The sequence below is a fragment of the Maylandia zebra genome, linkage group LG1 (assembly GCF_041146795.1).
Source record: "Maylandia zebra isolate NMK-2024a linkage group LG1, Mzebra_GT3a, whole genome shotgun sequence".
In the NCBI taxonomy this organism is placed as follows: Eukaryota; Metazoa; Chordata; class Actinopteri; order Cichliformes; family Cichlidae; genus Maylandia; species Maylandia zebra.
Genome location: NC_135167.1, coordinates 8763353 through 8779844, shown reverse-complemented (window position 1 = coordinate 8779844; position 16492 = coordinate 8763353). Strand labels below are relative to the sequence as shown.

The following is a 16492-nucleotide window of genomic DNA, read 5'->3' as shown; positions in this document are numbered from 1 at the left end:
CTCAGAGTTTTCAGCCAGTCAAAACTTATAAAAGAACTTGTAAGTGCCCGTCTACCTACAGCTGCATACTTTTGTTATTATTGGTGACTTTACTTCTTGTAGCCCTTAAATATAACTATATAACCACATTTAATTGGTAAACATTAAAGCACAAATTCATCTCTGCTGGAAGGCTATATCTTTGCATCGTTATGAGAAATGGGGGTGTGTCGGGGGGGAGAAACTTTTGAAAATGTGTTTTTCTTGATGCCAAGACGGGAGGATGAGGAGGAGCGAGGAAGAGCATTGCTACTGCTGTCCCCGTCTTGTTTTGTGATTCTTCTTTCCATTCGTTCTTTGCCTTTTTTGTGGTTTTGTAAATGAGGTGTGTGTGAAGGAGGCATGAAGCACTGTGAGCCCAGCTCTGTTGACATCAGCGAAAAAAAAAGAGAGAGAGAGAGAAAAGACCGAAAGACAAAGCGGCCTTAAAGTGCAGCCGGGCTTCGGCAGGAGCGGCGGCGGGAGGTACGGCAAGAGTGCAGGCTCAGCGCTGCAACAAAGAGGAGGGAAGCTGGATGAGAGAGAGAGAAGGAAAAGGGGGGCGGGAGAGTGGAAGGGGGCTGGTGATGAGTCTCCTCTGATGTGTCTTTGTGCTCTGTGCCGCTCGGCGTCTCTCATCCACTCATGGAAATACACAGAAGAGAGTGATATAGAAATCAAGTGCAAGCAAGAACAGAGATGCATGAGACACATGCAGTCGCACAGAAACATGAGAAATAAGCAATTATCCTATTAACTTTTGATGGCCTAAAAAAGTTGTTTTTACTCTTGCCTTTCTATCTCCCAAGTGGGAAGTGATGTGACATTGGTAAAGAGAAGCAATGTCTGTAAATAGAAAAAGTTTGTTGATGTGTTCAGACTGGTGGTGTTCCAGTTGACTTGTGTTTTAAAGTTTCTTTTCATTGTTTAACCAAAAAATGCTGAAGGAATTATGGTTGCTTCTCAACAAATAATTGATTTTAAATATAGATTTGTATGGTCATAGCAATCTACTGTAATTTTTTAATACAATAGTTTAAGAAGATTTAGTTAATCTGGAACTACAGTTAGTCACTGCGCTGGATAAATATCCTATCTGTTTAGGGGAAAAGGATTAGAAAATTAGGTGGATTTTTTTACACCATTAAATCAAAATCAGTGTTTTTAAGGTAATTAGTAATGATATGACATATTGAAAAAGGCGTGACACTGCATAGCAACAGTCCACAGCCTGTTGAGGACTGTTCCCTCATTATTGCATGACAGCTTAAGCAGATAAAACATCTGCAGTTGATTCCAAGTGTTGAACTTGCAGAAGGTATATTTTCACTGGAACTCTTAATATGAGGTCCAGATAGACATCAGCGTAAGTGAAGAGAGATGTCAAAAACCTTAGGAGTGACCAAATAAACAACCTGGTACTTTCTCAGAAAACGTGAATGTACTGGCCAGCTCAGTAACTTCAAATCTTCTAACCAAGTCGAAACCAGATGAAACCTAGACTAACTTGTACCAGAATGATGGGAAGAGAAAAGTATGGAGAAGCATTATCCCAAGCATACCATATTCTCTATCAAAAAGGGTGGAGTCAGTGTTATGGCTTGGGCATGTATGGCTACTATTAGGATTCAAGTGCACAAGGCTTTAGTCTGCTGAGATTCTACAAAATGCTGCAAAACTGATCGGGCAGCTTTTTACAATACGAATGAATAATAGCCCAAAGTATACTGCAAAAGCAGATGGGATATTCTTCGATGGCCAACTCAGTTACCTCATCTCAACCCAATTGAGAGTTGAAATTCATTTTCTGAAGACAAAATTGTATGCCGAGAGAGAAACAAGCAAACAGCAACTGAAGGTGGTTACAGGAAAGGCCAAGGAGAGCATGCCAAGGGAAGAGACCCAGCATTTGGTGATGTCCATGAGTTCTAGCCTGCAGGCAGTCAGTGACTGCAGAGGATTTTCATCCAAGTATTGAAAACAGTTCATATATTTAAAATTATGTTACCATGTCCAGTTACTTTTGAGTGCTTCAAAATGCTTTAAGTCCTAAATGGTTAATGTGATAGTTTTGTTAAACCCCTCCAATTAAAGATGATGGTCTGTAATTCAATCACATATTGATTGATTTAAAATACACTGAGGTGGTAGAAAACTGGAAAACTGTGTAACTGTCCAAATACCTACATACCTAACTGTGTAGTATTAAATGTGCTGCCCAGGGAATATAGATGTACACTAGCAGACACGTGAGAAGACTAACCTCAAATGTAAATCATGAAGTAAACAAATCATTAACAGCGAGGAAGAGTCTTCTAAGTGTCTTACATTTGAAATATTCTGTTTTCTTATTAATATCACAACCATCTTGACCTTATTTTCAGTTTGAAATATCTGAACTGAAGGCAACCCAGAGTTTTGAAGTACGTGGCTAAAGCCTTAGAAGTAGCTGCTGAGTGGGACTTGTTCAACTATTACCATTGAAACAGTAATTATCTCTATCTGCTTGTCAGGACGATGAGTGCTACGAGCAGTCTGCAGACGTTCGCTCTCAGCTTCGCTTCTTTGAGCAGCTGGAGAGAATCGAGAAGCAGCGGAAGGATGAGCAGGAGAGAGAGATCCTTTTGAAAGCCGCTAAAGTAAGTTACTGTCGCCTTATCATCCTGTTGTGTGTGTGTGTGTTTGTGTGTGAAAGTTATGTCCCTGTGCAACAGTGTGAACTTGTGTACCGTTGTGTGCATGTGTGAGCATGTTGCTCGTGTGCAGGCCCTGACAGATGAATTAGAGTGTGACACCAGTGGATGAAGTGACCTCCCTTTGTCCTCCCAGGCTCCTGGCCTAAGGGCTCCTCTGTCCTGGCTCTTCCTCCCCGGACACAGCAAGGAGGGGAAAAACCTTACACAACCCGCATGCACTATGAAGCTAACAAACACACTTATCCGCAGCATGTATTACCTGTAAAACATCCTTCTATCACAAGTCCTGACAGCTCAGGTGCAATCTGTATCACCTGAGCTGTTTTCAAAAAATAAACAGCAAGTCAGATCAGATCATCCAAATGTTTTTCTAATGATGTGCAAGAAGTTAATCATTTTGGGGTTTGTTTGGAATAAGATAGCATTAGAAATTAAAGACTGTTCTTTAGTAATATCTAGTCTTACCCACTGGTGCTCAGTAGTCATGGGTCAGACCTCAAATATCTTCAAACTTAATTCATTTTGATCTCATGTAAAAAATAATATAAGATTTTGAGAAATTCTGTTTGTAGACAAGTAAGTGACAAATTAAGGGAAAACCTGAACATTTGACCCCTACAGTGAGGGGTTCAGGGTTCAGGGACTGTAATATAGTGGGCACATTTTGCCCTAACGATAATGTAACATTTTTTATTTACCTTTTTATAGGAAGCGCCTTGAGACAACTAAATAAAATGAAATTGAAATATAAAAAATAGCCTGAAAGATTTATAAAAAATGGAAGAAGAAAAAATTGAACGAGGCAAAATTACCTCAGTTTACCTTAAGCTATACATCAACTGTCCTATTTACAATAGGCTGGATCACACATCGCTTTCTCTCGCCGTTTCCTTGCAGCAGCTACAATGTATCTGAAGCCAGAAGCACCTATACAGCTGTTCCAATCTTACTACACAGTGTATGTTAGGAAGGGTGGATAGTGCTCTGTTAATCCAGGGAGTGGTCTTAATTCAATTCAATTCAGTTTTATTTATACAGCGCCAAATCACAACAACAGTCGCCTCAAGGTGCTGTATATTGTCAGGTAGACCCTGCAATAATACAGAGAAACCCCAACAATCATATGACCCCCTATGAGCAACCGCTTTGGCGACAGTGGGAAAGAAAAATTCGCTTTTAACAGGAAGAAGCCTCCGGCAGAACCAGGCTCAGTGAGGGGCGGGGCCATCTGCCACGACCAGTTGGGGTGAGAGGAGGAAGACAGGATAAAAGACATCCTGTGGAAGAGAGTCAGAGATTAATAACAAATATGATTCAATGCAGAGAGGTCTATTAACAGATAGTGAGTGAGAAAAGTAACTGAAGAAGAAATACTCAATGCATCATGGGAATCCCCCAGCAGCCTTACACCTATTGCAGCAAACTTTACATGGTTCATAGTAAGAGCAAAAACCTAACCTATCTATACTTTTCAAGGAGTTACTTAAAGGCTTGAGTGTGAAAATAATGGGAATAACATAGTATGGTTGTAACAGTCAGCACAGCGTAACCCGACTGAATACCTGTAGGAGATTCTGGAACAATATCAGCACCATCATCAAAACTTAAATAACCGTTTGAGTAGTGATGTTCCATCCCTTTTGTAGAAGTTCAGGAGATTTGTGCAATCATTGCCAAGGTGAGTTAAAGCTGTTCTGGCAGCACTTCTCCCAAAAGCTTTCTAAGACTCAGTGTTATTGTTGTTTTGTTTTTTTCCCTTAATTTGTCGCCCGTCTCCATAAACATCTGCCAAAAAAACTCAGAACTGCCTTTGAGCTACTTCCCGCTGCAGTATTTTTTCCAGGCCTTTACCTTGATGATGCACACACATGGACAGACTCACAAAACAATAGCAGCTATAATATATTGGTGGAGATCATCAAAGAATTAGCTGATAGGTTTGTTGGGTTTTGCAAGTAGAGTACACTTTATCTTAGCTATTACACAAACATCTAAAACGAAGCGTGATCCATATTTAATATTAACCTACAAACCTTAAAAATAATGATTTACTTTCAGTGTGTAATAGCAAAAACCTTTTGCTCCATGTGTAGTCAATTGAAAAAACAAAACAAAACGTTTTTTCATCAGATGACAGATGAGGTACACTTTGCTAGGACAGGGTTGGATCCTTTTTTGCATTCAGAACCACCTTAATTCTCTGTGGCGAAGATTCACCAAGGTGCTGTAAACATTGCTCAGATTTTGTCCGTATTGACGTGACAGCACTACACAGTTGATTTGTCATTGAATATGATGCGAATGTCCTGTTCTACTATATCCCAAAGGGGCTCTGTTGGATTGGTGCATCTGGTGATTGTAGAAGCCATTTGAGTACAGTGAACTTAACCTTTTTGTCTCTGTGACATAGCACATTATCTTATCTCAGCAATGGTCAGCAATACTCAGGTAGGCTGTCCCATTTAAATGATGCTCAGCTGGTACCAAGGAACTAACTGGTATGTTAGCCAATCTTTGTGATAAAGTACACCTAATAAATACGTGCTGGTTTATAAATTTTCTTTTTTAGTTAAGACGGCATTTTATAAACTGCAGTTTGCGAATTCGCTTGTTACTGTGCGTTATGTAATGATATGACAATTAGCCATGTGCTTATCCTGCTTATGCTAGTTAGTCATCTGGAGCGGTTACTCCCTTTTTAAAGCTTGCCTTCCCTTTTAAAGCCGTAATAATTAAAGATCCTTGAGGTAAAGGTGGAAATACAATAACGGAGTTTTATTTTGATTATGATCTCCTTTATAAACAAGCAAACAAAAATGATGCATAAGCCTAAAAGGTGGTGAAATGTGAAACTGGACAATAGTTAGACACCTAATTCTCTGTTCTTTAAAATTGTTCCAGATTGAAGGTTACTTTCGTCCAGTTAAACATTGTAGCACAGGACATTTAGAACAGGACTACTTGCCCTAGCCTTAAAAAAATGATCAAAACTAATGGGGTGCTAGTAGCACTGACACATGGCCAGTATTCTGATCTCAGCTTTGTGCATGTAAAGACATTTGTCTCTCAGTAAAAGAAGATCACCACTGACCAGAAAAAGAAAGAGAATCTTTTGCAAATGAAAATGCCCTGCAGTGTAACATTAGCAGAAGCTAGGTTAATTTAATTAATTTTGAATGGAGCCAATGTCCCACAGTAAAGATTCTCATTGCAGCACACCTCACTGTCTTAATTGCATTATTACGCTCCAGTCCTGCCATGCAGGATATTAGAAAATCCTCTAGTTGATGAACAGGGCCACCAAACCCCATGACCTATCTGTTTTTTTTTTGTTTTCTGTTTTTTTTAAGATGGAAAAAAAAGACATTGCCTCAGCAGGAAACTAAACTGTAAAGTTGGTTGTTTAAAAAAGAAAAAGTGCAGCTTTAGGATCCTCTTTGTCATGTCACAGTTCTACATGGTTGAGCACTGTAATCATTTTTTTTTCTTTGGAAAGCTCTCTTTATTAACAGGATTACTGAAGAACTTTTGCAAATGTAGCCAAGTTCTGTTAGAAGGGCTTACCTCGGGGCTGTTTGGATTGCCTGAGCTTCGTTGAGGAAAGTCTGACTTCACCTCAGAGCCACGTCTGTGGCTTTTTGGCTCTTGTTGCCATGGCGTTTCAGTTCAAGGAGAAGTTTGGAAAGAAAATTGAACGATATACTACACAAACAGTGCTTGATAATATTGTAGTACTTTCTCTATTATTTAATCATGTATTCGTTTTACTTTTCCTGCTTTTTTTCCCTTTACAGCTTTATAGGTATCACATCTGTTTTATGGTACACTTGCTTTGATACTCTGCAGCCAATATAACAGACTGATTTAAGGGAAAGCAGGAAAAATCCATCCTAAAACACTTACATACTGTTAGGGAGTGGCTGATGATTTAACTTGAATTTTTGGTTCGATTTTTCTGACTTCCTCTAATAACTGTTTCACTTTAAATGTTATGTTTTTGGCTCAGTTCACTAAACTAAAAAGGAGCTTCTTTATACATAGTATTTCATGTTCATCCTTCATTTGAGAGATATAGATCGCTGAATATGTTAAAACTCTCAATAATTCATAATGTTATGTTCTTATATTGCATAAGTGAGCCATTTATTGACTTAAAGTTTCATAAAAAGAAAGATTTACGGTGAAGCTTGATGGTTTGTTGGTGGATATTATTATTTTTTGCCTGTAATTTGTAAAGGAAATAAGATTGATCAGATTTATAAATACTATCAGCGGTAACTTAAAGAAGTATGACAAGTTTCACTCTAAATATTTGGGAGAATATGTTAACTTTGCTGTTTCCACATAGAACCCAGAGCTTAATCAAAGAAAAATAACCCTCTGATTGTCCTCATAATTCATTTTTGGCAACAAAATGAAATTTCAACATTGCAAAACAGCTCCAGAATACATTCCCAGACTGTTTGTATACTATACTACACTGCATTTTTTAAGCACAGTACACTCAATTACACAAAACCAACAAAGCTTGTCAGCATTTAGTACGCAGTCCTCTTTTCCCTTCTCGACTCTGTTCACTCCTGTAAGTGGGGAAACCAGGGCAGCTGACAGAGGAGATGTAAAGCATGCCAGTGGCACCACTGCCCTTTGTAAACAGTCCATCTGTACCTACCCCTCCTATCCTCCACCCACCTCCCTGCCTGCCTCTTTGCTGCTCGAGCGCCAGCTAATTTGACCTCTTGAATAAGAAACGCACTGAAATAATCCTTTCCACCCCCTCCTCCTTCCTTCACAACAAGCCTTACCCTCTGCTATGCCAGCCATTTACAATATGACTCAAGTCTTGAGGGATGCTCTGGCCGACTGGAGGGCAAACACATTAGTCTTAGTTGAGATACCGACCACTACGTGAACTGCCTGATATATTTAAAGCCAATTAGCAGTAAGGCTATGAAGAGCAGGTCTCCGTCCATCAGAGAGAGTACATAAGGAGAGGAAGGGAGGTAATGTTAAGGAGGGAATAGGGATGGCCTGGCGTATGTTCTCACTGATTTGTTGTTTGAAGAAATTAGATGAAAGTAAGATAGCTTTTCACTTCACTGAGATGGAGGCTGTATTGTAAAAATAAAATATGACAGGTTCTCTACATATGTAGAACTACACGATTAACCTTTTGCAATGTTTCAGGGAATAAAATGAAGACATTATAGAGCTACCAAAATCAGGTTAGACAGTAACTGAGAGCTTTGTTTGCACAAAAACGTTAGGGTCGATCAACTTATGCTCATCTTAATAGGGAAAAAAATCAAATGGATAGATTATTTCCAGATTAACAAACAACACGCAATTACTGTGTAGTGCCATAATCTGCCTCTGTTGCCTGCAGTGGTCAGCTGTACATGTACATTTGGCTGCGTGGTGAAGGATTCCCAGGGACAAATACATTCACCCAGATCTTAGCAGCTGATTAAAATAGAAGTGCTGTGTTGTTATGCCAGGGACACACACACTCACACAAACACAAAGCAACGGATAGCCACACTGGCTCTCAGTGACACATAGACAGCTACTGCCACTGATAGTCACCAACATCCTTTCCCCCTTGTGTGTGTGCACGTGTGTGCGTCCTGGCTCGAGCAGAATTTTTAATAACCTCTTTTGATTAGAATCCCCCTCCAGCGGCTTATTTAGGGCTGGATTTGGAGCGGGTTTAAAGGCCACTGCCCCCCGGGGGGCGCTCCATTGCTGTTCTCTGAATTCAGATACGATGTCCTTGACACCTCTGTATCCTGTTCCCATTTTGCACTATTTTTGCTGCCGCAGCAACAGATGAGTAGCGGAGAGGTTGTGGGCTCCTTAAACCAGCTGTTAACCTGTGTCCCCCCCCCCCCCCCCCCCCTCCTTTGCTCCACAGAGTCGCTCCAGGCAAGAAGACCCAGAGCAAGCTCGACTGAAACAGAAAGCTAAGGAGGTAAGCTGCAGCGGAGATCATTACCCTTGACATTTCCCCGACTCCAACGTATTAATTTTTCATGCCTCACTACATATGTAATGCCATTTAAAGTCCGACTTAAAAAAGTTTGAAGAATTATTCGCGCAGATTGAAGCCCAAGTGTGGAAAATGATTTTCTGCGCACCCAAGACACCCTCCACTTCTTCCACTCCACTTCTTTTTTCTTTTCCTCATCTGTGTCGTCTCACAGCAGTGTAAATTTTGACTAATTGCTTTTCATTGGGCCCGGTGTCTTTCCGTAGATGGTGTCCTTTATTTACTGTTAATTTCTCAACTCACTTTTGGCACATCTGTATCTCGTCTTAAAAGTACATTTGTATTAATTTTATGTAAATGTTGTTGCCACATAAAAGTGCGATTATCTTAGCCTACACAGTGCAACAGAATTTATAGTGAGAGAGCAAAATGGATTAACTTTTTATATCTGTTTGTAAATTAGTCCAGTTGCAGCGATGCATAGTTCAGCAAAAGCATAAAAGTATATGATGAATGAGGTTTTAAGATGTACCAGTTCATGGTCTGCAATAACTTTTCCTAGTAAAAAGTAGTAAAAAGAGTTATTTCCTTTTCCAACAGGCAGAGGCATAACACTTAGCTCTGCAAACTGGGAAGTGTTTAAACTGGTATAGTGCATTTCTTTTCTGTACAACGGGGGCGCTTCATCTCAAGTGCAGGTCTTGTATAAAATGAATTCCCAGTGGAGCTCAGAAAGTAGACCACACCGTGTTTTAGTGGATGGTTAATGTTGTTTACGCAAAGGAAAAGGAAATAGCACTTTCACAGCGGAAGTTTGCCTTTTTAATTTTTTGTTTTTTTGTTTTGTCTTGTTTTTTTGTTTACACCCGAATAACTTCACTGGGTGCTTTCAGTCCTTGGCTTGCTAACAAAGATCAAGAGGCCTGCGTGGAGCTTCCATTGAAAAGTCTGAGTAGGCAGGAGGATAAAACGAGCAGCATTCACCTGTTGTTGTTGTTGATGTAGAATGTAAGGAGCACACGGGGTTTTGTCTAACTTGCTTACTCTTTTAAAGCAAGCCTTTTGTTTATTTAAGTAAAGTTTACTGAGCATGCATGCACTTTTTTGACTTACACCATCATTTATACTCACACAGTTCTACACTTTTGGCCACTTATATTAAGGATTAATTGCATCTATCTCGTTCAATGGAAACTCTTGTATTGTTGTTTGGCCAGAATATTTAATTTTAAGATGCACTTAGCCAGAGTGTGATATTGAACTTGTGACCTTAAAGTGACAAGTGCACTTACCTCAGGCTACTTGCGGCACTCGATCGTTTGTCTTCTTCTCTTCCGGACATTTCTTTCTAGCAACAGTGAGCCCTGCTGCAGTTTAGAACATTCACACTAGATCTCAGCCTTCCCATAAGCCCCACATATGCAAATGAAGCAGCGTAATAGGCAGCGCGATAGGTTTGCCCCAGGGGCCATGTGATCAAAGTGGATCTCCTCCCTGTTAAGTGGCAGTCCGCTCGTCATCTGGATACGGCCAGATTAGTGCCTCGTGAGGAGATGCCGCGTGCATGTATGCACATTTTCATTTTCATCTGGAATTTTAAGAAGGTGGTTTGGAAATTGTTACTTTATGTAATGCTTTCTCCCGCTAGATAGAGACGAGGAAAACTCACCAACCCCTCCAACTGCCCCCACCCCCACATACACACACATACACACACATTCAGCTCCCCTTTTCCACCCTCCCTCACCTCTTTCTTTTTTGCTTAATGGCCGTCGTTTCTCAGCCCCCGTGCCTCTCCAGTTTTCATCACCTGACTGGCTCAAGGGGACAGAGCTGGCTGTTTGTGTCACTGCAGAGTCTGTCGGCAGCTCACACATCTGCGCAAATTTCATCAGGATAATGAGCCCGAGCTACTCTTCCAGGCGACGGGCAGAGGAGCCGACTCTCTTTAAGCCCTTCTCCCTGATCACACACACACACACACACACACACACACACACACACACACACACACACACACACACACACACACACACAGTCTAACACATATGCACACGCGCACACACAACCACTACCACCAAACAGTCATCATTTTGGGGAGATGGAATTACAGAGTGTTATATACTCGAACCAAGTGTTGGCATGTAAATTGAGCTGGCGCATGATTTGTTTTTAAAAAGGCAGGTACATTGTGCTGTGAAACTACTTTTGCAGACCTGAATCAGTGCTGGAGCCTGACAGCCAGGTGTTAACCATGACTCGCAAATAAATTGTATGAATTGAAATGCTCAGGCTGAATGTCTAGTTAAGTCATTTTTAAAATCACACATTTACCTTATAGAGTTTGTTACATATATAAAACAACTGCGTCATCTTACCCTCATTTAAACTGCTCTCTGGGAGTTTAAGTGTTAAAGAATTGTAATAGGTGGGACACTGGTGTTGTGGCCCACTTGGGGCCTTTCTGGATTTTGCATGTTCTCCTTGTGTCCCACCCAGCTAATAGGTTGGTTAAGCAGGAGAAAATAGATGGATGTATATTTAATATGTATTCATTATCAGTGTTATGACCAAGTTTTACAAAAAGCAGAGATAACATTTTTGACTCCTGTTGAAGCCAAAGAAATTAATTGTTTTTAACTACACAGCATTGTCTCTGCCGATTGTCCATATTTAGCTTCCCAGCATGCACCTGTCTTTTTTTGCCCCACATAGTATCTTTGCCTGAGGACCCCACTTACCTTCAACCCGACGAGTGGGCATCACACCCTGATTAGTGCCATGATTAGACCAGAGTTTTCACTTGTAGCAAAGAAATGTTAGAAATTAATAAGCAGATTTCTGGGACATTTATTAAATGCTCTCTAATTGATGAACCATTTCTGTTTTGAACAGTCCACGAGCTTTCTGCTGGCCAGAACACTAACTTTGTTCAGACTGCCTCATAATTTAGGCACTTTGTTCTTAAGTTTACAGAGACTAGACCTGTGTTTCTAAGGGGATAAAACCTTCTCTTTTTAATTATGCAACAATCTGTACCTCTAGCCCTAACCTTAGGACAGACTTAGCTTCACTAAAAAAAAAAGAAAAGAAAAGAATGCCAGAATACAAAAGAAATACAGTGTTCTATTCAGTATGGGTTGTAATGAACATCTTATGCTCTAGGTGTTTCCAGCTGAGCTGCAGGATTTTAGTTTTGTATATTGATGTAGCTAATCCTGTGATTGTGCTTATGTATATAAACCAGCAACCTGAAGCTCAACCTTGTCACCAGCAGTGTAGTCTGGTCAGATAGTTGTTGGCAGAGGTTTTGTGTGCGATAGGCTTAGCACTTCTGTTTCCTCTATTCACTACCATTTGGCCGAAAGGTCAGATGGGCTATTTCAGAAATGCCCCCAGTAAAAATCAATCGGCAAATCGTGGAGCTCAGTTCCTGTTTGTTTTTGTTGTTGGTGGGTCTGTGTGTTCTGTCTGTTCCATCACTGAGGCAGGGGGCCAAGCAATGCCTGATCATTGAAAGTGAGAGAATAAGCGAGAGAGAAGAGAGAGAGAAAGGAGGAGACAGAGAGACAGAGACAAAGAGATGGAGAGAAAAGAATACTGAGGGTGGAGGCAGTGGCGAGATAGAGAGGGAGTTAAGGCCAGTGGAGATACATCACAATGTCAGAAACACAGACACACTGCAGCCACAGATTCATCATCACAACCGCGTCTGCAGGCACAACTGGATGCAGGAAACGAGTGAAGTGGAGAAGAGGTGTGGAGAGAGGACAGGACAAGAGAGACGAGGGAAGAGAAAAAAGACAAATTGGCTACTACAGCTGGCCAAAATCTGGCCAAAAGCTCCTGTTTGAGTTTGTTCGACCCCGAAAGCAAATAAAGCCACGAACAGTAATATTTCCACTATATGGCACAGTTCATATAAGTTGATTAAAAACTGTCACTAAAGCATTATGCAGTACCTACTCAGCTTCCACTACGATTCAAATTGGACAAATGATAATCATAATAATACCAGCTGACTTGGGATGAAATTGATTTTACAGCTGTGCAGCTACAGGTAATTTTTACCTGAACTGGTGCATTGGGGAGAAATTTAATAACTCAAGTGCCACCTGATCATACTTGGCAATTGCTTCATAAGTAGGCTTGTAATGGTGTGTAGTGTGACTCTTTAGTGTATGTCCTACATAGGTTTCTAATAGAGTCACAAAGGTTTTTTTTTTTGTTTTGTTTTGTTTTAAATGGACAGATCCACATGTGTTCTAGTACATGTTGTTAAAAAATGTTGTTTGCAACTTGTTTTCCTTGAAGCAGAGAACAGTGTAGGCACATATTTTATGGGATACAGCATGCATCAAGTCAGATGACCTGTGCCATCTGTATGTGAGGCCACACCTGTACATATGTACATCACTTCTAAGGGTTCATTGCAGTTGTTTGTCTTCACCAAGCCCAGTTCCACAGCAGGTCCATTATTTGCTGTACCTTGTGCCTCTCTTTAAGTTAGTTAATCTAGTACAATACATATTGGATATGGATTCAAGACTCACAGAGAAGCCTCGTGCTTCACCTGAGCTACAAGGACAGTAGTGCAGTTAGGATATATCGCCTAGTGAGCTGTCACATACTCATGGTGGAACCAAAGATAAGGTTTGCAATGATAACCAACAGACTGCAGCAAGATGCAAGTTTATATCCCTTTCAACAGAATCTATGACGCTGCATTAGCCTTGATCGAAATTGCGCTATCTGAGAGTGAGGTAAAGGAAGACCTTTGTGACTGTAAGCTTTTGAGAAAGTCTTTACTATGCTATTATATTTATGAATGCTTAAGTTTTTGTTAATTGATATTTATTCAAGTCATTATTAACATTTTTTAAATAAATAAAGAAAAAAGAAGTTATAATATGAAGACATAAATGTTGACAATCAAGAATTCAAACAACACATCACCAAAGTGCTGTTTAGATAGAGATTTACTTCTGGGGATAAAAATCCACAATCTCCAACAGCAAATAACGTAATCTTGGCAATCCAAGAATAAAATATGGAGGTTGCCCACCACCTTTGTGGAAGTGAGAAGCAGTGGAGTTTTATATCAAAAAATATCCATAAAAATCTTATCTTGAACAAAAACAATTATAGAGAGTTAAAAACATATGTTTGTAATGACGAGTTTGTGTGCAAAACACAAAACCGATGTTTCTGTTTTTAAAATGAGCTTTAAAAAAAGCTTAAAAAAGCTTTATTTCCAATTTAACCAGCCAGCACACCCATTTAAGAAGAGCAGAACCACCTAGCCTTATTCTTTCAGACCCAACATGATAGGCAGAAATACCCACTTGCGAAATAGACTTAATTGACAGAATGTCTTCAAAAAGCAATGAAAAAAGTCTGAAAAATTCTGTCATTTACACCACTGCTTCAATGAGTGCCTTTTATAAAATAAATGTTATTTAGAAAGAAGAATTATGGCTACATAAGGAGCAAGTAGTTGATTGTTCACAACACACTTGAAAGCTATTAAAGAGGCTCCCTTCCTGTAAGCGCGAAGTCATCCACATTCCCCAATATAGAGTAAGAGATGAGAGCCAGGGCTTTGCTACCAGGTTTCATCCTCTGATAAACTGGCTATCTCCTACTGTGGCTGGTTAGCACTCTCAAAGGGCTCCGGGTCAAATAACCCCTCAATATACTCCATGTGGTCAGCCCACTTACCAGCAAGGACTTCATCCCAAAGCTCCTCAGTGTTGGACTCAGACTTTTCTCAACATCTTGAGAAATATGACATGCATTTTCCAGGATTAAATACTGAAGCTGAGGACCAGTCTGATGCTCAGCTGGCTCTCCTATTGTGCATTATCCCCAGACTGGACATACCTTGTCCTGAATCTTGGTGTGCAAAGATAAGCAGCATTGGAAGACTTCTCCGGCTTCCGCTTTGTGATCTTATTCAAACATGATGATGGCGAACTTAAAAAAAAAAACGAAATAAAAAATTGTGCTCTGAGGGCAGCCAGGCTCACTACTTGTAGCTTGCAAGTCCAACCCTGTGGAGGAATAACAGAATAGCATAAAAACAAATTTAACTATGTTTTCCAGGAAGTGCTTCACATTTGTCATCACAAGTCATGTCCTTTAGGGTCTGAATAGAGGATGTTTTCAGACAGGTGTCAAGGTTCTGTGATATCCCATAGAGAGTGAATCTGGATTTACCCTTAGTCGAACAAGTGTTTCAAAATTCCTAAAAAGAAAAAAACAAACAAAAGACTTAGATATTGACTTATATTCTTCTCTAAATTGAAAAGAGATCTACATACATCTTAAAAATGATTTCCCAGCATTTTATGCCTTTATTAGACAGTTGATGTTGTTAATAATACAAAAACAAATAAGTGGGGCATTAGTCAAAGCTGTTTGGCTGGGAGGTTGAGGGAGCTCATGGTTTAACACTTAAGCCACTGAGGTCTTAATTTTAGGTGTTTTTGCTAAGATGCTTGGACAACTGCAGACGTGAAGCTTGTGTGCTGTTGGAAAAAACGAAAAGCGCAGGAGGATTGAGATCCTTGTGAGATGATCATCCTTGCTGTTTTAAGCAAATACAAGGCAGGACGAGAGACGCACAAAGGGAAATTAACACCGCAGAAAGCACTAAAACTACAGAAGAAACTACTAAAAGTGAACATTCAGCACATTTTCAGCACTTGATTCAAATTCTTTTAGTTTCCACAGCAGAACTCTGTGGTGAGATTTAGTAACAGGGTGTTTCTTAGAAGCAGCGGGGGGCTTAGTCAAGCTTCCCTGGATAAATAAAGGTTAAAAAATGGTTAACACAGTCTGTCTCCCACTGCCAGCCCAATCACTGGCAGACCTTTAGATGATGTGGGAGGGAGCGTAAGGGAGTACATGGTCTTCTACTCTCCTCTTCTCTCCTCTCATTCTTTTTCCATTCTTCCACATTACCATGCCCTTGCAGCAACACTCCACTTCTAGCTTAGAGTGATTCCAGAAGACTTGTGTGAAACCGAGAGCTCTCCAATGGGAATCTCAAAGGTTTTTGTTAGAATAATTTTCCTCAAATATTTTTTCTTCTTCAGGCATTGAGAGATTTTTTTTTGCCCATTTGACGCAGCAGCATTGCTTGAAATGTCTTGAACCTCTACCAAATTAATTCTGCTCTTGCTCAACTTTGAACCTTGCATGGCTCCAATTAAAAGCCTGCAGGTATATATCCTTCCTGAGGTGCAAACATATATGTTAGAGTCTGAATTCACTTAGACCACTATTCACGTGAGATATGCAGAGCCTTTTTCAAAGGAATATACTTTACCCATATATTGCCTATATTCTCAAGAACTGTTTGCATTAATGTTTTGTGTTATTTAGATCGTACCTGTTTGTTCAGCCAGTCCTTAATACACATATACATGTGTTTGACTGGCCTTGCCTTCGCCACAAGTGACCAGGTCGTGGCGAAACTGGAATCCACCCACACTATGAGCCCCATCAGATGCAGCCTCACACTTTGTCAGAAGACGATGTAACAGCCCCTTGCTTTTTATTAGGCCAGTTATATCTCCGAGTTCATAGGCTCTCATCCTCTGGCCCTCCTCAAACTGCTCTGCTCAAAGGAGCGCTGTCCCCCATTAGGTAGGCCCCAGGGCAAAAGCCTGCTACCCTCCTCCACATTTGCTCCCTCTCCATGCTGACTTTCAAAGAGAATTCCTGCTGTTATGTGTGTCCCAATTCATAGTTATTATATTCTTGTCTTCTAGCCTTACAGATA

General features: G+C 40.3%; 1 protein-coding gene across 4 annotated transcripts in view; it reads left to right on the top strand.

Moving 5' to 3' along the window:
* Positions 1-16492, top strand: part of LOC101480906 (transcription initiation factor TFIID subunit 4) — a 101555-nt gene that overhangs the window by 46355 nt on the left and 38708 nt on the right. For 3 of the 4 annotated variants that reach the window (XM_014413212.2, XM_024805568.2, XM_014413228.2), the window contains 2 exons: positions 2532-2657; positions 8629-8685. In XM_014413212.2, coding sequence (XP_014268698.1) covers positions 2532-2657; positions 8629-8685 — 183 coding nt within the window. Of the gene's footprint in view, positions 1-2531; positions 2658-2847; positions 3044-8628; positions 8686-16492 lie in introns of those variants that run through there. The other variant, XM_076874995.1, reaches the window with a different exon arrangement.